Source organism: Mesoplodon mirus (genome assembly GCF_964341445.2).
Source record: "Mesoplodon mirus genome assembly, chromosome: 2".
NCBI classification, from domain to species: Eukaryota; Metazoa; Chordata; class Mammalia; order Artiodactyla; family Ziphiidae; genus Mesoplodon; species Mesoplodon mirus.
This window is the reverse complement of record NC_138977.1, coordinates 9950538-9974430: the sequence shown is the minus strand read 5'-3', so window position 1 is coordinate 9974430 and position 23893 is coordinate 9950538. Positions and strand designations below refer to the sequence as shown.

General features: G+C 35.3%; 1 protein-coding gene across 5 annotated transcripts in view; it reads right to left on the bottom strand.

The window, feature by feature from the left end:
• Positions 1–23893, bottom strand: part of ANAPC10 (anaphase promoting complex subunit 10) — a 212183-nt gene that overhangs the window by 169370 nt on the left and 18920 nt on the right. For 3 of the 5 annotated variants that reach the window (XM_082632070.1, XM_082632074.1, XM_082632073.1), the window contains exons 3-4: positions 22945–23035; positions 11851–11971 (exon numbers count right to left, since the gene is read on the bottom strand). In XM_082632070.1, coding sequence (XP_082488196.1) covers positions 11851–11971; positions 22945–23035 — 212 coding nt within the window. Of the gene's footprint in view, positions 1–114; positions 1840–11850; positions 11972–22944; positions 23036–23893 lie in introns of those variants that run through there. The other 2 variants (XM_082632072.1, XM_082632071.1) reach the window with 2 other exon arrangements.

The following is a 23893-nucleotide window of genomic DNA, read 5'->3' as shown; positions in this document are numbered from 1 at the left end:
ATTATTACGAAATCTCATTTGCTTATTTAGCAAGTATGCTATTTCAGGGAAGAAGTAGGGAAAACAGGAGTTGTCACTTTGTTATAATCATTATTATTATTATTTTTTTTTGCAGTACGCGGGCCTCTCACTGCTGTGGCCTCTCCCGTTGTGGAGCACAGGCTCCGGACACGCAGGCTCAGCGGCCATGGCTCACGGGCCCAGCCGCTCCGCGGCATGTGGGACCTTCCCGGACCGGGGCACGAACCCGTGTCCCCTGCATCGGCAGGCGGACTCTCAACCACTGCACCACCAGGGAAGCCCTATAATCATTATTTTATGTGAGTCAATGTGCCAGTTAAACCCTAAGAAAACTGCTTACCCTCAGTGGTGAGGAGATAGACAGTATATTACATATTTTCTTTTTTTTTTATAAAGACTTTATTTTTTAAAGCAGTTTTTGATTCATAGCAAAATGGAGAGGAATGTACAGAGATTTCCCATATACCCTCTGTCTCCACACATGCATAGCTTCCCCATTATCAACATACGCCACCAGAGTGGTACATTTGTTACCAAGGGTGAACCTACAGTGACACGTCATAATCATCTGAAGTCCAAAGTTTACATTAGGGTTCACTCTTGATGTTGTACATTCTATGGATTCAGACAAATGTACAATGACATGTACATCATTATATTGATAGTATCACACAGAGTATTTTCACTGCTCTAAAAATCCTCTCCGCTCCATGTATTCATCTTCCCACCACCCCCAGTTCCTGGCAATACCTAATCTTCTTACTGTCTCCATAGTTTTGCCTCTTCTGGAATGCCACATAGTTAAAATTATACAGTATGCAGCCTTTTAAGATTGGCTTCTTTCACTTAGGAATATGCATTTAAGGTTCCTCCATGTCTTTTCATGACTTGAGAGTTCATTTCTTTTTAGTGCTGAATAACATTCCATTGTCATTGTCTAGATGTACTACAGTTTACCCATTCACCTACTGAGGAACGTCTTGGTTGCTTCCAAGTTTTGGCAATTGCGAATAAAACTGCTATAGACATCTGTGTGCAGGGTTTTGTGTGGATATAAGTTTCAACTCATTTGAGTAAATATCAAAGCTCATGACTGCTGGATCATATGGTAAGAGTATGTTTAGTTTTGTAAGAAACTGCCAAACTGTCTTCCAAAGTGGCTGCACTATCTTGCATTCCCACCAACAATGAATGAGAGTTCCTGTTGCTCCACATCTTCGTGAATACTGGCCAATGTAAGTGTTCTGGATTTTTGTCATTCTAACAAAATGTGTAGTGGTATCTCCTTTTCATTTGCATTTCTCCGATGACAAATTATGTGGAGCATGTTTTCACATGCTTATGTCCCACCTGTATATCTTCTTTGGAGAGGTGTCTGTTAAGATCTTTAGCCTATTTTTTTTTTTTTTCCAGTACGCGGGCCTCTCACCGTTGTGGCCTCTCCCGTTGTGGAGCACAGGCTCCGGACACGCAGGCTCAGTGGCCATGGCTCCCGGGCCCAGCCACTCTGTGCCATGTGGGATCTTCCCAGACCAGGGTACGAACCCGTGTCCCCTGCATCCGCAGGCGGACTCTCAACCACTGTGCCACCAGGGAAGCCCTAGCCTATTTTTTTTAAATCAGGTTGTTTCTTTTCTTACTGAGTTTTAAAAGTTCTTTACACATTTTGGATAACAGTCCTTTATGAGAAGTGTCTTTTGCAAATCTTTTCTCCCAGTCTGTGGCTTGTCTTCTCATCCTCTTGGTATTATATATTTCAATCTGAGGTATCTGTAACCATGTGATAATTTTGTCCATTGGGTGGCAAAGAATGGGAACCTATAGATTATATAAAACCCAGAATAAGAACTTATAATCTTCATTATTAAGAATAAGCAACAGTAAATTTACACAGCTACTTAGGAAATGCCATCTTAATTTAAAACAAGATAAAAGACTTCGGACAATTAAAATCGTTAGACAGCTAATATCTACACGATTTCCCTACTACTGCCTCAGAGTTATGGTACCATGCAGTCTGATTCTAGATCTTCTTTTCTTATCAGAAGTACCTTGAGGGTCTCCTCTGCCTAGTCCCTCTGTCCTACTTAATTAAGCACCAGAGATCAAGACTAGCTATAGACCATTTAATTAGCTAATTATCATCCTTAAGCTAATTCAAACTAGACAATTTGTTCTGAAAATGGCACTGGGATAGTTGGACTAATGTTTCTCTTTTCTACCATCAACTATAATTGCAAATAAAAGAGGAAAGGTCCCCCGCCGCCAAAAAAACCTACAAACCCTTGTATGATGATTTTTCTTGATTCGATTATGAAGGAAAAGGACCCCAGAAGAAAGTATCTATTGGCTTGTATTCCCAGAGTTTCTACCCCAATATTCTCACTCTTTTATTCTGAAACTTGGAGATTTTTTTTTCCTTAGAAATTTTATTCTCTGAATTACCCTGTTTAAAGCTCTTTATAAAATCATTAAGCGAACGCAATCAGCAAAAAAGAAAAACAAATAGTTATAAACATTTATGCCGACAGCATGAGCATTGCAAGTAGCAATCAATTTTCAACAGGATAGATCAAGGGAGTAAACAATTTTTAAATACATTTTGAAAATCAATAGTTAATCTATCCTATCACTCACTAACTAGCTCATTTCCCCAGCTACACACTTCAATTTTTCTGAAAAACTTGAAGAAATGTTTTGGTAACTTGTAATCTAATGTGATTTTTTTTAAAGAAGAAAAATGAAAGGAATACGTATTGTACGTTGATTCCCAGCTAAAGCACTGCCTTGCTGTGTGACATCGGGCAGCTTGCTTCACCTCTTGGTGTTTCATTCGTAAATAACGGCATCGTACTTGATTAGGAGCTGCTAACTGGTGGCCACATCCGGCAGTGGATATACCTTGTTTGCCTAGCATGTTTTTAAAATTGGGAAATTTCATATTCAAATCCAGATTTCTGATTTCTCTTTAAAAATTAAAAGATTGGAAACCCTGCGCCTATATTCCCTGTGGCAAGAAAGGCTGCAATTGAATAGCAGCTGTCCCCCTTTGGATAAGGCACGGATTCTTGGTGTTGTGTTACCTGCCTGTACGCTCAGCATTTGAGCTTCTGATGAACTAAATTACCTCTAAAGTTTCTTTCAGTTCTAACGTTCTCATGTTTAGAGTGAGCCACACAGCAAAAGATCCATTTCACCTCTCTAAGCCTCAGCTTGATTTGAATATGGGGATGATAATAACATCTAATTACCACGTGAGCTTTGGAGACAGAATGAAATAGTGAGTGGTGACTGCCCAGCACCGTGACATATATGTAGAAAAGTACTTAATAAACAGCAGAGGTAACAATAAACACAAATAATGGTGAACACAATAATTCAAAAATGATTGGTCAATCCAATCTAAGTCAAAATTGACATGCTGATTCTTCTCTTCTGAATGCAACATTGGTACCATCAAAAAACCACCTATTTGCCTCTAAGTTTTGGAGATTACTAGTTCTTCATTTACCACATGTAAAATAAGAGGCTGATGAAAAAAATGGAAGTTCTTGAGTAGGCTCATCTCAATTCGAGGTATTTTTTAATTACGATAAATATTTTCAGCAGGTATTTTTCAGCAAGATATGCTGCAGCTCTTTCAGTTGCAACTACTGTTCCATTCAGGGTCATTTTAGTGGCCAAGAATAAAAATTCACTCAAAAGTTTCTACAGGAAGCGGGGGCTTACCGAAAAGTTTATATATCCATGGGAACCCAGGGGAAAGTAAACAACCAGGTATGAGAAAGGTCAGGAAATGAAGCATGTTGGGGCACCAACCACTTGTTCCAGCCTATTTTTCTTTCCCCTGGTTGTCTCTGTCTTTACATCCACTCTATAGTCATTCTACACCATCCTGCCTCCTCCCATACCTCACACTTTATATCCTTCTAACTTTAAAGCTTCAGTTGGCAAACGTCCTTCACCTTACCCACCCTCTCCAAAACACTATCTTTCCGCATCAAGTCTTGCTGCTAACGTGCCTGTTTCTTGTGAGTCATAGTTCTGAGAGAGGTAAAAAATTAAAAATAGAACTACCATGTGATTCTGCAATCTCACTTCTGGGTTTATACTCCAAAGAACTAAAAGCAGGGTCTCAAAGAGATATTTGCCCACCCATGTTCATAGCAGCTTTATTCACAATAGCTGAGAGGTGGAAGCAACCTGAGAGTCCATTGTCAGATGGATGGATAAACATACAATGGAATATGATTTAGCCTTAATAAGGAAAGAAATCCTATCACATGCTATAACCTGGATGAACCTTGAAGACATTGCGCTAAGTGAAATAAGCTAGTCATAAAAAGACAAGTACTGCATGAGTTCACTTATATGAGGTATCTAAGTGTAGTCAAACTCAGAGACAGAAAGCAGACTGGTGGTTACCAGGGGCTGGGGGAAGGGAAAATGAGGAGGAGTTGTTTAATGGACATAGATTTGCAGTTTTGCAAGATGAAAAAGTTCTGGGGATCTGTTACACAACAATATGAATATACTTAACGCTACTGGACTGGACCGTGTAATGCTACTACACTCAAAAGTGTTAAGACAGCAAATCTTATGTTATTTTTTTTATCACAATTAAAATTTAAAAAAAAAATTTCTGAGAGAAGGAATCGATCAGATTTATTCAGATAATCCTTTTGAAGCAAACTACACAAGCAAGGGTCAGTGACAAGCCTATGGACTGACCACTGGTATATTTATTTGACAACTTTTAATTAAATGCCTACTGTTTCCAAACTGTGCTAGGTTTTCAGCCAGATGCCCACCCGTGGCCTGTTTGGCTGGTCATACTAAGTAGGCTTTCCTTATGTAACAGGGGTTGATGAGCCATATCTCATTTTCACATTTGTAAGTAAAGTACCTATTTCTATTGTACTACATCCTGCCATAGGGTTAATAAAGGGTTTTCTAATTCTGTTTGTTTGTCTTCTTTGCCCTTGGCTGTTACTACTGTCACTCCGCCAAAAAAAAAACCCCAAAACAACAACAACAAAAAAAAAGAGTGCAGTTCTTCCATAACTGCTGTGAAAGAACACCTGAAAAGAGCAACCATACGGCACAATGCTCTTGAAAGGATCCTCATCAATTTCATAGGTCCCTTTAAGTATGCATCAGCAGTTCAAAACCTTCCGATTCAAAGAATTATGAAACAAAATAAGAATACCCATCAGAATCTTCTTACTTGGCACAAATAGCATGATAGGAAAAGTTGGAATTCTTGCTATGAAAGCAAATAACTTAATTAGTCTCAAATCTATAAATTTAGAAACTATCACTCCAAAGAGTGATTAAACTACTTGCAAGAATTGTCTTAGTTCAGAACTGCATTAAATAAATTGCCTATTACAACATGTCACACAGGCTTAGGAAGGAAACTTTTCAGTCCCTATCTAACTGGATTCCTGACCATTATCAGCTTCTGTGACATCATATTCTCTTGATTTTTTTTCCTCATCTCTGGCAGTTCTTCTCAGCTTTTTTTCATTGGATGATCTTTTTCTATCCTTGAATATTGGCATTTCCACAGTTCCAGTCCTGGTACTCTTCTTTCCAACTATACACACTCCCTGAATGAAATCCAAACTCACACCAGAGCTTCTACTTACACATGGATGACTCCCAAATCTACACCTCTAACCTAGACTTCTTTCCTCAGGTTCAGATCCATATACTTGACTACCCACTGTAAAGTCCCTCCATCTGAAAAGATACCAGAAGTCAGTGGCAAAAATATATCTCATTAGCTTTAACTTTCTCTCTATCCCTACCCCCAGTGTTCCTTGACTCTGCATTTCATTTCTGATTAATCACAACATCCAACCAGTTGCCAGACATGAGGAGAAATCTAGATGCCCCCTCCTACCTACTTGAACCACCTGCCCGCACTCCCATTAACCCCAGGTAGCAATCAGTCACAAGTCCTTTTGATTCTACTTCAAACACATCCCTTCCTCTTGAACCCAAGTGCCATCACCTTAGTTAAAGCCTCATAATTTGCACCTGGATACTACATACCTGGCCTTTTTTTTTTTTTTCTGCGGTATGCGGGACTCTCACTGTTGTGGCCTCTTCTGTTGCGGAGCACAGGCTCCGGACACGCAGGCTCAGCGGCCATGGCTCACGGGCCCAGCCGCTCCGCAGCATGTGGGATCTACCCAGACCGGGGCACGAACCCGTGTCCCCTGCATCGGCAGGCGGACTCTCAACCACTGCGCCACCAGGGAAGCCCCATACCTGGTCTTTACACTGCTCCAGCCCCATCATTCCCAAGATTTAACCTGATCAATGTTTCCTCATTTAAAGTCTAAACTCCCTAGGATCCTGAGGGCAAGCACAATCTGACTTTCGCCTATATATATTCAATGGAACAATTATATACTTATTCCCTACAAGAATGTATATTCCTTATGTACAGAGGCCATATTACCATCACAGTAAATGTGTTGAATGAATAAACACTTCTCCAGTCTTTCTTGCGGCTTCCTCGCACCTACCCAGCTTCCAAGCACACTACATTACTGGCAGTTCTGCCATTATGCCAGGTCCTCATGCTCCCATACCTTTATGTTCACCGTGCCCCCTTTAAGAACACCTCCACTTTATTCTCCACCTGAGTAGGCTTTATATCTATCCTTCAGATTCAGTTGAACCACCACCTCTCTTAGAAAAAAAAATTTTAACTAATATTCCTAATAGTCCACTGTGTTCCCATACCCCCTGCATGTATTTTCTAGACTATATTGTAATTGTTGACTTATTTGCCTGTCTCTTCCACCAGACTATGAAGTGCTTAAGGGCAGAAACCATGCCTATCTCTGCTGTATCCCTGGTGCTTAACACAGTGCCTGGCACTTAGCAGCCCCTAAATAAATATTTACTGAACAAAGCATGAATCTGTCTTATATAGGAATGCCAGGCTAGTCAAAAAAATCTATAGTCTAAGTGGATGGTCAAACAAAAAACAAGAGATACAAGAATGTTTTTCTCTCTTAAAAATATATATGATACTCTACTGTGTAACATATTTTAGTTTCAAGAGAAAATGTACCCCAAATGCATAGATACCTCAACTCCATTTTAGAATTAAGTAATGTTTATAATTATGAATATTTTTTTAAATTGCATATGTTACTCTTAGAGAGGGATAAGAGACAACATTTCCAGCCTAAAAATTATGTGTACCTCACCAAAGCATTCTACACTCATTTCAAAGATGTCCTAAAGTTAGTTATAAAAATTAATTTTTAAAAATATTTTCTTTTAAATTGGCTAAATTCAATAAAAACTATTTTTTCCAAAGGCTCAATAAATTAAACACTCTGTCTTATCAAACCAATTTATGTTTGTAGATACTGCCTAAATCATTCTACTTTATAACAAGTTGTTTAAAATAGGCCCCTCATAAGAAAGTAAATATAAGTAGATTTTAAGATCAATGGAGAGAGTCAGAGCCTTTGTCTGCACCTCCTTACTCTACCACACACATTAATGGAAGGCAAATTATAATAGTAAATGTTATTTTAACAGAAGAGCTGACTTATTAACCACTTCTGTCAAAGTACCATATATGGACTCCCATAGCCACACTACTGATTTAAGACACAAGGTAGAGAGCCAAAATGCTCACCCACATGGAAGAAAAGGAAAATATCATTACAGCTCTCTTAACATTGAAGACTTGTTTCAAGCCTCCTCTTAAAAAAAAAAAATCACTTGGTAACAGCTTGATTATCTGAAGACAAAAACAAGGCTTAATATTCACTTCAGTGCTCAATCTTGTGCTCCATCAATATTTTATCCTTTTGTGGCTACAAATTTTAGAAGCAAAATGCTAACAATGAACCAAAGGACAGCTTTCACATATGCTGAAAACATCTGCTTAACCTTAAGTTACCAAGGTGTTTTTCATAAACTGTATAGAAATAATTTTGAGAGCTGTCACTATATGTCTAATAAATGACTTTGGTTTTATATTTAAGAATAAAAATTTCTACAACAGTTTTTTAAAAGAGAAATAACTAGTTAGAAAATTAAAAAAGACTTTAAGTTTTCTCGGATTTTAGCTGGAGATGTATTCTAAAATGTTAAAATGGGCACATTTAATATATAGTATTGTTTTGGTTCCTCACTGTAAACAACAAAAAATTTCCTTCACACATATTTTCCCTTCTGAGAGCAAAGGAAAAGAACAACATCAAACCAAAACATAATGCTAAAATACAAATGATTTAAACATTTAAAAGCAACTATATCTTTATTCAAAAACATCTCCAAAATAACTTCCTGGACAACATGAACATGATTTCTGGCATAAAAATAACACAACAGAGATGAAATATTTTGAAAAGATAATGACACAGACTCTGAAATGCTAAATTCTCACTTCTATATAGAAATAGTCTCTTGTGCAGAAGCAATAAATTATAAACATATTATAAAATGTTCTTAGGTTGTTGGTTTCCAATTTGCATAGGATAGATAATTTTGAAAACAAGAAAGTAGAATGAACAGCGTAAATAAATTCAACTCTGGTGCCAAAAATGTTCTAATTGGCCAAACCCAGTGTTGGTATCTTGCATCCATTAGGCAGAAAAGTCTAAACTTCATTTCTGTTTTAATTTTAAGTCCCCCCTCAGGTATAAAAGTTAAAATAAGCATTCTAGAATATTAAAGGAAGGGCCTGATCTTTTTGTAGAGATTTTTTCAACAGAGGTAACAAAGATCTAGATATATCATGTTTCATAGCTGAGATGAAGGGAAACATATGATAGAAAACCAATAATTTTTGAATAAATAGGGTAACCTATTAGCTTTCCTCACCCTGAACTATAATTTTTTAACAGTTGCTATTTCAAATCAATAATAAAATTAAAGAAAGTAGGTTTTAGAGTGTTTCAAGTAAACAAATCCAGAATTTCTAGTAAAAAGGGAAAACCTATTAAAATACTCCAGTACACACTACACCCTCCAGTGGGCAAGCATCCATGGAAAAATATAAGAAGATTTCGTTGGATTTTCCACTCAGTCAATCAGGCCTATAACTAATAAAATGATGGTTCTAAAAACCTCATAAGAGTTCACACTATTTTAATCTCTCGTCTTAGTATATAAGTTAGAAAAAGCAAAGACTTTTCTATAGTAACAATTTAGATGTTATAGGAGAATAATGTTAGAAAATAAAATCATGATCTGCTTATCTTTCCTTAAAAAACAAAGTGCTATCAGATTCTTAATTTCTTAAACTTATAAAAGAAAAACGGTACACAGAGTAAATCACATATAAAGTTGTCTAATTAAAGATAAAAGTATTCTTTATACCATGAGCTGCAAAGGCAGCACTAATATTTTAAAGCAAAATCCAAAAATTATGGTTCCTTAGTGAGAACTGTGGCAGAAAAGCAGTAGGTTCATTAAGTTTTTCAGGAAAACAACTTACATTATCACCTGGTAATATTTAGTATTACTGGTCTCATGAGGCTATGTGGTCACTACACTTAGAATAAAATTAAGAGACTATTTAAAAGAGCCCTTATTCTATATGACTAATGTTTCATGACTTAAATAATAGAAGCAAAGACTAGATTAAAAGTATTCTACAATGGTCCAAATATCATTTAAAGTTTCTCTAATTTACAAAATACAAACATATATTTAATACATAAATTTAATACATAAATCTGATCTAAACCTAGATCAGATATGAAGATGTATAGTTCCCAAAATGAATTAAAGAATTTTTGAATATATATACTCTAGGAAAAACTAGTACAACTAAGACTACTTAAGGTCTTGAACTTACCTCTAAGCTTATGAGACCAGCAATTACAGGACAATAGTGACATCTAGTGGACACTACAAATATATACCACACATATCGGAATAAAACCTTTTATTTCTAGTGTTTCACATATTTCAACCTGTCTGAAGAAGTATATGACAAATCTTTAGTTGTAAACCAAAACAAGCTGACTCTGCGCCTTAAAAGCTTCTCAATATGAGTGACCCAATCATGTGATAAATATAAAATGTTTAACAATTAAAGTATAAGAAGTAAATATCTCAAGTCTTTAAGCACTAAGCACTAATTAAATGTATCAAATACATGACTAAAAGAAGGTCTAGCAAATGGTCCAGTATGATTATGATAATAAAAAGAATTTAAAAGATTCTGAACGAAACAAGTGAAAAATGAAAAAAAAATAAAGAAAGAAAATTAAGAGCTGATCTATTTATGAATTTATTCAAGCATGGGAAGAACATATTAACCAGTATAGTCTGTCAGACAAAATAAGAAATGTTTTTAAACTAGAAGATTATCTTATTTATGACAATGTTTCAAAACCAGATTAGTTCTCAAGAAAATTTATAGGATTATTCTTTAAAAGTAAAGGAAGATAACTGAAAGAAAACCAGCTAATCCTCTCAAGAAGTGATGAACTTACCTCAAAGAAGGACAAAAAAACAAACAAAAAGTACTTGTGGACAATGTCCTTACTTATTATTTGTTCACACATAAGCAGATTTCACAAGAGAACGGACACTGAACTTAATGAGAAAGCAATGAAAGTATATGTGATTTTTATTAAGCATTTTATCACTAACTCAGGGAAGAAATACAAATATTTAGAACCTAGAGATAGGATCTAAATGTAAACAGTAAGTCAAATAAGAGTCCAGGCCACAAAGTAACTGGAAGTCTTTCAAAAATCACACATCCTTCCCAGATCTCTCAGAACCACCTAATTTAAAAGATTTTAATGATTATTTGAGCTCAATGATTTTCTGAAAAGAAAAAATGCTAAGGGCCAGAACTTTCCAAGTATACAGTTCAAAATCATTGAAGATATCTCTGAAATGTAAATATTTTGGGATTAATAAAATTCAGGTCACAAAAACACTGTCTTACTGTCTTCAAAAAGTTATCAGAGGATAAATAAATTGTGATATATTCAAACAATGGATTACAACTCAGGAAGCAAAAAGAATGAAGTACTGATATATGCAACAACATAGATGAATCTCAAAAAAATTAGGCTGAGTGAAAGAAGTCTTACATAAAAGTATACCCTGTATGATTTCATTTATATGATATTCTAGAACAGGCAAAACTGATCTATGGAATTAATGAATGAATGAATAAACAAAATCACAACAAGAGTTACCTCTAAGGCTAGGATAAAGATGGAGATTGACTGGGAAGGAATATGAGGGAATTTTCTGGGGTAATGGAAATGTTCTAAATTTTAACAAGAGTTGGGGTTACACAGATGTATGCATTTGTCAAAACTCACCAATAATATACTTAAGAGTTATGCAAAATTTATATAAATTTTACCTTAAAAAATAAACCTTAAGCAAATATTAATAACTCCAGTTATCATATACCATGCTAAAGCATTTGGGGTGATGTGTATAAATATCTGCAACTTATTTTGAAATGCACATAAAAATTAGATGATGGACAGATTATAATAAAGCAAATATAGCAAAACACTAACAACTGTAGAATCTAGGATAGAAGTATGTTGAGGTTCTCTATTTAATTCTTTCAGATTTTCTGTATGTCTGAAAATTTCCATAATAAGATGTTAGGAAAAAAATAAAGATGACAATCAGAATTCAAAAGAAAATTAAAAATATAAAAAATTTAAAATATGTTCTCTAAAATATTAACAATTTTCCTTTTATATATTAACATTTTAATCTACTTAATGTTAAAAGTGACCATCTTCTAAAGAGCAAACATTACAGGACAAAATATTTAAAAAAATTTTAAAGACATACCCGAATTTCTTGAAGATTGTGAAAATTATTTCCTACTCTGACTGAGATCTTGCTTGGAGTATAGCTTTCATCAGATTTGTAGTCCGCATAAATACATAATGTCTTCACTGTTGTTTTTCTTCTAAAAGCAATAAAGTAAAAACAACAAGTCTTTTATCATGTGGAAAGATTATATACAAAACATGTTATCTTCTGATTTTAAAAGTCATATAGTTTGCTAAAATAAGTATTTGAATGAATAATTTCCATGTTCTTTAATTTTAACAATGATGAAAATGAAGAACATGTGATAAAATAGATACACATGTTATACTTTTACAGACATCTCTTACCTAGAACATGGTCAAGAAACAGATGTAAGCAAAAAAAGAAACAGTTAAGCCAAAATTGGTACCTTAGACTGCAAACAAGCATTAAGAGTTTTCAGTTCTCATTTGTATTTTAGACAAAGAAATTATTCTAACAGCTTGTTTTTCTTTACTAGTTAATTACTTAATTTCCTATGTTAATACTTGAAAATAACTAGCTAAGTGAGAAACTAATTCTAGCAAAAAGAAAAATGTTTAAAAAAACAGAAAGTGTAATCTTATTACTTAATGCAAGAAATAAAATTCTACTGTTTTTAAAACATACATATCTTAGAAAAATAAGCAAAGACTACATAACAAAAATTAACCTCAGAAAACTGCAAGTGGCCAGAAAATATGTTCAACCTCCAATAATCCAAGAAAGAGAAATTAAAACATACATAGACATTAGTCTTTTATCATATTGGGAAATATGAAAATAACTGATAATACCCAAATTTGATTAGAAAAAGGTATTTTCATAGACATTTAGTAGGTACAAAGCCTTTGACTCACAAATTCAACTTCTAAGAATGCATTAAAAGACAATAACACAACTACTCTAAAGCAGATGAAGAGAAATCTTTATTCTTCTGCAGTTAAATTACTGAAAAATTATAAACAACTTAAATGTCCATCTCAATACAGAATTAAACAGATTACAATATACCGAATTTAATGAAGTACTACACAACTATTTAAGATACACATAGATATGTAATTACAGTAGGGAAAAAAGCAGATAACAAAACAGAATATAAAAAAGGATTGCATTTGAGGAAAAACAAAAAAATTTTTAAAGTCATATAAACCTACATAGGTATAGAAAAAGGTCTAGATAGAATCATACAAAAATAGTAAAAGTGACTATTTTGATGCTGTGAAACTTATTTTCTTCTTTATGATTTCTATATTTTCTGATTAATCTTTTAAAATAAGCATGTATTATTGTGGTCATCAGGGGGGAAAAACAGACAATTTAAATATCAACCAAAAAAACCATAAAGAAGTCTATTTAAACGTGCTTTACAAGTTAAGATCTGATATAAACTGGCCCTCACTTAATAACGAGCTCCTTGAACAGAAGTAGCCTGTGTCAAAAGTCAGTCTATAAAAACAGCAGGGGATCTATAGCTCTTAGTGAGGGGACCAAACTTCTATAGCTCAAGCTTTTCATCAGAAAGGAATGGGGAACGTTAAGGACTTTTCCTCAAATAATAAAGACAGATCAAGATGTAAAACGCTAAATACTCAGGAATTGCTGACAGGATAAATACCATCACCAGATTTTCAAAAGAGGCCAGCGGTATCAAACTGACATCCTTCTCTGTCTGCTGCGCCAGGAAGGAGACAGGAGGGGAAGCGCCAGAAAGAAGGGGAAAGTTTGAAGGGCTTACAAAAGATCTTTGCCCTGATGCACCAGCCATAAACAGGCAGTGAGAGGCCTTTCTTATCATGGAGAGATCAAAGATCATGAAGATTACCCTTAAGGATTTCTTTCTTTTTTTTTTTTTTTTAAACAAAAGCAGATCTAAAGGACCAAACTTTTTGCTCAGAATAATTTCATCTGTAGGTTATTAAATTCAGGATAACTTAGTCGCTGAACCTACAAGATAACCAGGGTTAGGTTAGAAAGGCAAAGAATAATAATAACACTAATGATTATAAACACAAGAGCAACAGCAGAAACAGCAAGTGAACAAGTGAATACTCTGTGTCTGGCCCAGAAGCAATGCTTTATATGTATTATCTCATTGACTCCTTAACCTTGTGATACAGGAACTACTATCACCTCTATTTACTGATTAAAAAAAAAAAAGTAACACTCAGGTTAGTAACTGGCTTAAGGTCACAAAGCTAGTAGGTGGGCAGTGTTGTAGTGTATGCATGCGTCTGCCTGCTTCATATGATATTAACTACTATAACCTTCCTATTAATTAATCGTACTTAGCTTATCCAGCATTGTCATTGACACCATTTAACAGATGTAGATGTTTATAATTCTTTAAATTTGAGCTACATCATGGGTCCTTACCCTTGGGTCTATGTAGCCCCAGAAATCATATATATAACTTATGTTATATATGCAGTTTCATTAGATTTGAGAAGGAAACTGTGACCTCCCATAAAGTTAAAACTGTTACTCCATAAAGCCTTTTAAAATTATTTATAAATTTTATCTCATGGTAAATTTTAAAAATAATATTGCTTAGAAAATCATTCTGCTTGTCCAGTGGCAATGTATGTGGGAAGGAAGCACATACACTGTGCTGCTACAGGACTTGCCCTCCCACCATAAACAACTAGAGTACCAGACAACATATATGAAACAATCGTCTGCAGACACTGAATGACTAGACGCAAAGGCCTGTAAGTCCTGAGAGAAAGGAAACGAATGAGGTGAGCCCTATGAACAACTGGGCTTTCTGACTGATGGCAATTTCTCAACTGCTATGCAGGCAGAGAAAAGCCTAAAAGAATCTCGCAGTCTCACTGAACTGAGGAAGGAGCTATACTGAGAAAAAACTCCAAAAATCTGCCTGGAGTCCCCTTGAGTCTTTGAACACCAATCTACACAGGCATAGATAGGGTGAAACTCCACAAAGACATGCAAAGAACAGTTGCTGGGGGAAAAACAATTACTGAGAAACAGTAAGCCAAACAATTCCCAGAGCTTTGCACAGAGTAAGCAAACATTAGAGTTCCCAATAACGAAAGTGGAGAATCCAAATAGCTCCTCAAATGTCTAGGACATTCATTTGAGATCCCAGAAGGATCAAGCCTTTGTATTCCATGAGGCTAATCTTGCCCAAGAGAAGTGACCTTAAAGAGTGGTCTGGGGGGCTTGCATGGTGGCGCAGTGGTTGAGAGTCCGCCTGCCGATGCAGGGGACACGGGTTCGTGCCCTGGTCCGGGAAGATCCCACATGCCGTGGAGCGGCTAGGCCCGTGAGCCGTGGGCGCCGAGCCTGCGCATCCAGAGCCTGTCCTCCGCAATGGGAGAGGCCACAACAGTGAGAGGCCTGCGTACTGAAAAAAAAAAAAAAAAAAAAAGAGTGGTCTGGGGATCTATGGGGGATCTGTAGGTGATTTCAAGATCTTTTCAGGGCATCAACAAGGTCACAACTATTTTCCTAATAACACTAAGATGTTACTTGCCTTTTTCAGAATCATTCTTTTATGAGTATACAGTGGAGTTTTCCAGATGTGATCTGACACGGGATACTGTAAAAGATTTAATGAAGAAGCATATGTGTGACTCCAGCTGTCTCCTCTGAAGCCAGACACTAAAGAGATTCACAAAAAAAGTAAAACAATAACACTCTTCTCACTATTTTTTGTTTTGGAAGAGACAGTTATTTTTCATCTAAAAATGTTATTTATGTTAACATAATAGGTTAATTATTTAACTTTAGATGAATAAATAGATACTTTAAAATTCCTCAGCTATAATTTCCAATATGGTAAATACTGAGAGGATATAAAAAGTCAACAGAAGATCTTTGGAGACCTCAATAAAAGTTTAAAGTGGTACTGAAACCAAAAAACATTGGAGGCTTGCTGCCCTTGAGCAGGGATCAGCAAACCACAGCTCAGAGGCCAAATGTGACTGACCACTTATTTTTGTAAAAAAAGTAATACTGAAGCAAAGCAACACCCATTCACTTACAAACTGTCCATAGCTGCCTTTGCACTACAACAGCAAAGCTGAGCAGTTGCCGCAGCTTAAAACATAGTTTGTGAGGTCTAAAATATTTACTATCTACCCCATTACAAAAAGTTGGCTGACTTCTACCCTAGAGTAAAAGGTACTCTAGACCACAGTAAAGGGGCTTAAAATGAAGCCTCAAAAAGATCAAGTTGATTCTTAAGAACTTATCTGCCTGCCAGAACAAAGTCTAATCGTCTTTAAAAAACAAAATCCAACCAATCCAATCCAATCCATTATTTTGTTTATGAATTTGGAATTTGGGCAGGGCCCAGAAGGGAAGGCTCCACACAGCATTGGGTGTGGCTATTTGACTTGAGAGGTGAAGGACCTGCTTCCAAGATGGCTCACTAATACAGTGGTAAGCTGGTGATACTTGTCAGCTGGGAGCCTAGCTGAGAGCTTGGGTTTTGATTCACTTTTTTTATGGGCTTCTCCATTTGATGTGTTTTCTCACAGCATTGTAGATGGGTATCAAGGGAGAGAATCACATAAAAGAGAGAACAAGGCAGATTGCCCTTTATGATCAAGCCTTAGAAATAACCGTATCATAACATTCATACTCTATTAGACAAGAAATCCACAAAGGCCTGACCAGTTTCAAGAGGGAAGACATAGATGTCATCTCTTGATTAAGTAGTAGCAAAGCTGAAGAAGAGCATATGCAATAGGAAATAATAATGTGAACATACTGGAAAACATTGTCTCCCTTTCCTGGAAATCAGGGGGTGGAACTGAAAGTTCTAACCTGCTAATCACATGGCTGGTTCTCCCCACAACCAGCCCCCACCCTTGAGTGGAATCCAAAAGTCACCTTCCCTAAAGTGTTTTCAAGAGCCTGAGAGCAAGAAGTCAAATATTATCCCATTGCTCTTAAAATTCAGGAAATTCCAAGGGTTTGGGGAGCTGTGAGCCAGGAACTATGCATGAAGACCAAGTATATATGAGACATCTGAATAACCATGTATTCTTCTTATAAATCACAATATTGTAATAATTGAATACTAGTAACAACTTTGGGTCAATAAATTAGATAATTTTGATAAAATGGACAAGTTCTTTGAAAAAACAAATTATCAAAACTGATTCAATAAAATAGATAATCAACAAGGATCTACTGTATAACACAGGGAACTCTACTCAATATTCTGTAATAACCTATATGGGAAAAGAATCTGAAAAAGAATGGATATATATATATTTATAACTGTGTCACTTAGCTGTACACCTGAAACTAACACAACATTGTAAATCAACTATACCCCAATATAAAATAAAAATTAAATTAAAAAAATAAAAAATAAAAAAATCTGCTGACAACTGAGGCATAAAAAAACTATATTTTTCTGGGGGGAGAAATGTCTCAATGAACGTGGGAGAAAAATTGGTAATTAAAGAGAAAATCTGTGCTACGGCAAAAAAAAAAACTGATTCAAGAATAGAAAATCAATTAAAGAAATAAGACGTTGTATGTTTAATTAAAAAACCCAACAACTTCACACAAAGAAAACTCTGGGAACAGAGAGCTTCAATGGTGAATTTTATCAAATATCTAAGCACGAAATAATAGTGATTCTACATGAATCCTTTTAGACTAAAAAAAACAATAGAAAAGATGAATGAAACTAAAAACTGGTTCTTTGAAAAGATAAACAAAATTGATAAACCTTTAGCCAGACTCATCAAGAAAAAAAGGGAGAGGGCCCAAATCAATAAAATCAGAAATGAAAAAGGAAAAGTTACAAGTGACACCACAAAATACAAAGAATCATAAGAGACTACTACTACAAGCAACTATACACCAATAAAATGGACAACCTAGAAGAAATGAACAAATTCTTAGAAAGGTACAATCTCCCAAGACTGAACCAAGAAGAAATAGAAAATATGAATAGACCAATTATCAGTACTGAAATTGAATCAGTAATTTAAAAACTCCCAACAAGCAAAAGTCTAGGACCAGATGGCTGCACAGGTGAATGCTACCAAACATCTGGAGAAGAGTTAACACTTACCTTTCTGAAACTATTCCAAAAAATTGCAGAGGAAGGAATACTTCCAAACTCATTCTATGAGGACACCATCACTCTGATACCAAAACTGGACAAAGATACCACGATAAAGGAAAAGTACAGGCCAATATCACTGATGAACATAGATGCAAAACTCCTCAACAAAATACTAGTAAAGAGAATCCAACAATACATTAAAAGGATCATACACCATGATCAAGTGGGATTTATCTCAGGGATGCAAGGATTTTTCAATATCCACAAATTAATGTAATATACCACATCAACAAATTGAACAATAAAAACCATATGATCATCTTAATAGATGCAAAAAAGCTTTTGATAAAATTCAACAACCATTTATGATAAAAACTCTTCAGAAAGTGGGCATAGAGGGAACATACCTCAATGTAATAAAGGCCATATATGATAAACCCACAGCTAACATCATTCTCAATGGTAAAAAGCTAAAAGCTTTTAAGATCAGGAACAAGACAAGGATGCCCACTCTCACCATCTTTATTCAAAGTAGTTTTGGAAGTCCTAGCCACAGCAATCAGAGAAGAAAAAGAAATAAAAGGAAAACAAATTGGAAAAGAAGAAGTAAAATTGTCACTGTTTGCAGATGACATGATGCTATATACAGAAAATCCCAAAGACACTACCAGAAAACTACTAGGGCTAATCAATGAATTCAGTAAAGTTGCTGGATACCAAATTAATACACAGAAATCTCTTGCATTCCTATACACTAACAATGAAAGATCAGAAAGAGAAATTAAGGAAACAATTCCATTTACCATTGCATTAAAAAGAATAAAATACCTAGGAATAAACCTACCTAAGGAGGCAAAAGACCTATACTCCAAAAACTATAAGATGCTAATGAAAGAAACTGAAGACAACACAAACAGATGGAAAGATATCTTGGATTATAAGAATCAATATTGTTAAAATTACCATACTACCCAAGGCAATTTACAGATTCAGTGCAATCCCTATCAAATTACCAATGGCATTTTTTTACAAAACTAGAACAAAAAATTTTAAAACTTGCATGGAAACACAAAAGACCCCGAATAGACAAAACAATCTTGAGAAAGAAGAATGGAGCTGGAGGAATCACACTCTCTGACTTCAGACTATACTACAAAGCTACAGTCATCAAAATAGTATGGTACTGGCACAAAAATAGACATATAGATCAATGGAACAGAACAGAAAGCCCAGAAATAAACCCATGTACTTATGGTCAATTAGTCTGCGACAAAGGAGGCAAGAATATACAATGGAGAAAAGATAAGTGGTGCTGGGAAAACTGGACAGTTACATGTAAAAGAATGAAACTGGACTATTCTCTAACACCATATACAAAAATAAACTCAAAATGGATTAAAGACTTAAATGTAAGACCAGATACTGTACAACTCCAAGAGGAAAACATACGCAGAATACTCTTTTTTTTGCAGTACGTGGGCCTCTCACTGTTGTGGCCTCTCCCGTTGCAGAGCACAGGCTCCGGACGCTCAGGCTCAACGGCCACGGCTCACGGGCCCAGCTGCTCCGCGGCATGTGGGATCTTCCCAGACCAGGGCACGAACCCATGTCCCCTGCATCGGCAGGCAGACTCTCAACCACTGCACCACCAGGGAAGCCCAGGCAGAACACTCTTTGACATACATCGCAGCAAGATTTTTTTGGATCCATCTCCTCAAGTAATGGAAATAAAAACAAAAATAAACAAAAGGGACGTAATTAAACTTAAAAAGCTTTTGCACAGCAAAGGAAACCATGTACAAAATGAAAAGACAACCTACAGACTGGGAGAAAACATTTGCAAATGATGCTACCAACAAGGGATTAACTTCCAAAATACAAACAGTTCATATGGCTTAATAACAAAAAGAAAAACCCAATCAAAAAATGAGCATAAGACCTAAACAGATATTTCTCCAAAGAAGACACACAGATGCCCAACAGGCACATGAAAAGATCCTCAATATCGCTTATTATTAGAGAAACGCAAATCAAAACTACAATAAGGTATCACGTTATACCAGTTGGAATGGCCATCATAGAAAAATCTACAAATAATAAATGCTGGAGAGGGTGTGTAGAAAAAGGAACACTCCTACATGGTTGGTGGGAATGTAAATTGGTGCTGCCACTACGGAGAACAGTACAGAGGTTCCTTAAAAAGCTAAAAATTAGAGTTACCAAATGATCCAGCAATCCCACTTCTGGGCATATATCTGGAGAAAAGTGTAATTCAAAAAGATACATTCTTCCCAATGTTCACTACAGCACTATTTACAATAGCCAAGACATGGAAGCCACCTAAATATCTAAAGACAGATGAATGGATAAAGAAGATGTGGTATATATACACAATGGAAAATTAGTCAGCCATAAAGAAGAATGAAATATGCCATTTGCAGCAACATGGATAGACCCAGAGATTATTATATTAAGGGAAGTAAGTCAGACAAAGATCATATGATATCACTTATATGTGGAATCTTAAAAATGATATAAATGAACTTATTTACAAAACAAATGGACTTACCGACATAGAAAACAAACTTATGGTTACCAGAGGGGATAGTGGGGTGGGGGGAGGGGAGGGCAGATATATTAGGAGTTTGGGATTAACATATATACACTACTATGTATAAAATAGATAAACAAGGGCCTACAGTATAGCACAGAGTATATTCAATGTCTTGTAATAAACTATAATGGAAAAGAATCTGAAAAAGAATATATATATATATATATATATATATATATATATATGTAAAACCGAATCACTTTGCTGTACACCTGAAGCTAACACAACATTGTAAATTAACTATACTTCAATTTTTTAAAAATGGTTAAAAAAAAAGAAAAAGAAAAATAGACGCAGAAACACTTCCCAACTCATTTTATCAGGCCAATATTATCCAGTAACAAAATCAGACTAAGATATTACAATATATGAAAATGATAAACTAATATCCCTCAAGAATATAAACATTAAAAATTTCAACAAAATATTAGTAACTCAAAACCAGTAACTTATAAAAAAGGATTTAAAAACTAAACAAGGATATATGACAACAAAGGCATAAAAAATAGACAAAATGAGTTCATCAAAATTAAGCACTTTTATAAAAAGGCAATCCACAGAATGGGAGAAAATATTTGGAAATCATATATCTGATAAGGGACTTATACCCAAAATACATAAAGGACTCCTAAAAATCAACAAAAAACCAAAACACCCAATTCAAAAATAGGCAAAGGACTTAGCCATTTCTCCAAAAAAGATATCAAATGGCCAATAAGCACATGAAAAGAGGCTCAACATCACTAATCATTAGAGAAATGCAAATCAAAACCATGAGATACCACTTCACACCCATTACAATGGCTATTATCAAAAAATAGAAAACAAGTGTTGGTATGGATGTGCAAAAATCAGAACCCTTGTATATTGCTGTTCAGGATGTAAAATGGTGCAGCAGCTGTGGAAAACAGAATGGTGGTATTTCAAAAAATTAAACATAGAATCACCATTTGATCCAGCAATTCTACTTCTGCATATATGTGCAAAAGAACTGAAAGCGGGGACTCAAATAGATATCTGTCCATCATGTTCATAGCAGCATTAGTCACAATAGCCATAAGATGGAAACAATCCAAATGTCCATTGATAATAAACAAAATGTGCTAAATACCTACAATGGAATATTATTCAGAAGGAATGAAATTCTGATATACGCTACAACATGGCTGGACCATGAAAACATTATGTTAAGTTAAGCTAGAGACAAAAGGACAAATATTTTATGATTCAACTTAAATGAGATACCTAGAGCAAGTTACAAGAGATTTATCTAAATCTCTGCTTCTAAGACTACAAAATAAAGATAAAAATAGCTGTAAAGGTTAAATGAAATAAATAGGGAAGGCATGTAGCAAAATATCTGGTATTTAAAGTCTTCAAAAAAATATTAGCTGTTATCTTCATTTCTGGTGTATACATATTTAATACCCTAGGACAGGAATTGGCATACTACAGCCAACTGGCTGAAACCTGCCCACCACCTACATTTGTTAGATAAAGTTTAATTAGAACAGCTAAATTCAGTCATTATGCATTGCCTACAGCTGCTTTCATGCTATAATGACATTAATGAGTAGCTGCAACACAGACCAGCTAGCACACAAGGCCTAAAATATTTGCTATTGGGCTTTTTCATAAGAAATGTGCTGGTCTGTATCCTAGGACAATAAAAACAAACTAGAAATACAATGCTACAGAATGTTAAAATAGATGGTGTAAATGGAGCAAGATAAGCAAGTTAACTGGTTTCCATCTGTCAATAAATTCAAAGCAAACGACAAACATATGGCGGTTTTCCATTTCCCCCCAAAAGTAAGCATTTCAAAACTGAAAGTGTCCTTAGAGGTAATAAGTTAGAATAAATTTTTTATCATCACTCCTGGTGTACTTAACACAATGCATTAAGGCATTGCATTGGGTCATAAGCAAAGCATGCTTTTCTAAAATAAATCATATTGAAAAGTATATATGAGAAATATCTACATAAAAGGAACTGTGTAAAGTACCACAAAGAATTCATAAAGGAAACAACAAGGTCCTACCGTATAGCATAGAGAACTATATTCAATATCCTATGATAAACCATAATGGAAAAGAATATTTTAAAAAAAGAATTATATATATGTATAACTGAATCACTTTGCTGTCCAACAGAAATTAACATAACATTGTAAATCAAGTACACTTCAATAAAAAAATGTAGATTAAATAAAAAAAGAATTCATAAAGGATAAGACAATAAACTTAAAACACTTATAATCTAGTTGAGTCGAAAAGCAATCTCTAAGGCTTATAAAAAGCAGAGTTAAGTGCACTTCAATATAATTTCTATATTTCTTTAAATTTTATGTAAATAAAATCAATTTCTTTGTCTACTTATAACCTATACAAATTGAAAAATTCAAAAATGTATTACCTGAATTGGATGTTCACTAAATGTGGCTGGGAGCCATCTGACTGCCAATAAGTTTCTAGATTGTCATCTCGTAACTGATCCACTCCAAATCCTGAAAACACCATGAGTGACAATAAATTCTCATGATAAAGAAAGAGCCATATATTCAAAATACAAAATTACCACATATATTTGTCCAGAAAGTTTGATAAAGAGGATAGTGAGTACTGTGAAATTTAAATTAACCAAAACTCTTCAATCCTCTTAACCAGACCTCACTTCTCAGAAGCATAAAAAATTAATAAACAGAAATCTCAATTAAATAGATGTGGGAGACCAGAAGGGGAAGTTCTCATACCCTGTGACCATAACAGAGCCCAAGAAGAAGAAGAAAGTCTCCTTTCTTGGCAAGGACTCAGCCAATGAAAAGCCACGGCCTCTCTGTTTACTATAGCCCTCCCAGCTTCCTTTTCCTCTCTGTAAAAGCGTGCTACTTCTCTTCAGCCTGGAAACTTGCACTTGGCTTGCCATGGTTGCAGACTCTGAATTGCAATTCTCTGCTGATCCTAACTAAGTAAACCCATCTTTGCTGGAGAAATATCTGGCAGACTATTTATTTCAGATCAACATGTTGGTGGCCTCTACGGGGACCAGAAAAGACCCCCAATGGTTCCAAGGCTGGTAAGCAAACAGGTGCAGTACCCACCATTGAACCCACTGGTCACTCACTGCTTTCTCGCTGACCCTGGAGTTTGAAAGTAAGTCTTTCTCTTGGATCTCAGCACACGCCCTCTTTGCATTTGAAGCTCTCCAGGCTTTATTCGGGATCTATTTTAAGGTTTCATCTTTTTGGTTAAGGCTTTGTTTTGTATGTGAGTACTCATTTGGCAGGTCAGTCTAATTTTGAGATCAGACTGTTTCAACCAAATCTGACTGAAAACACCTTTGGCCCATTCATTCGGGAACAGGG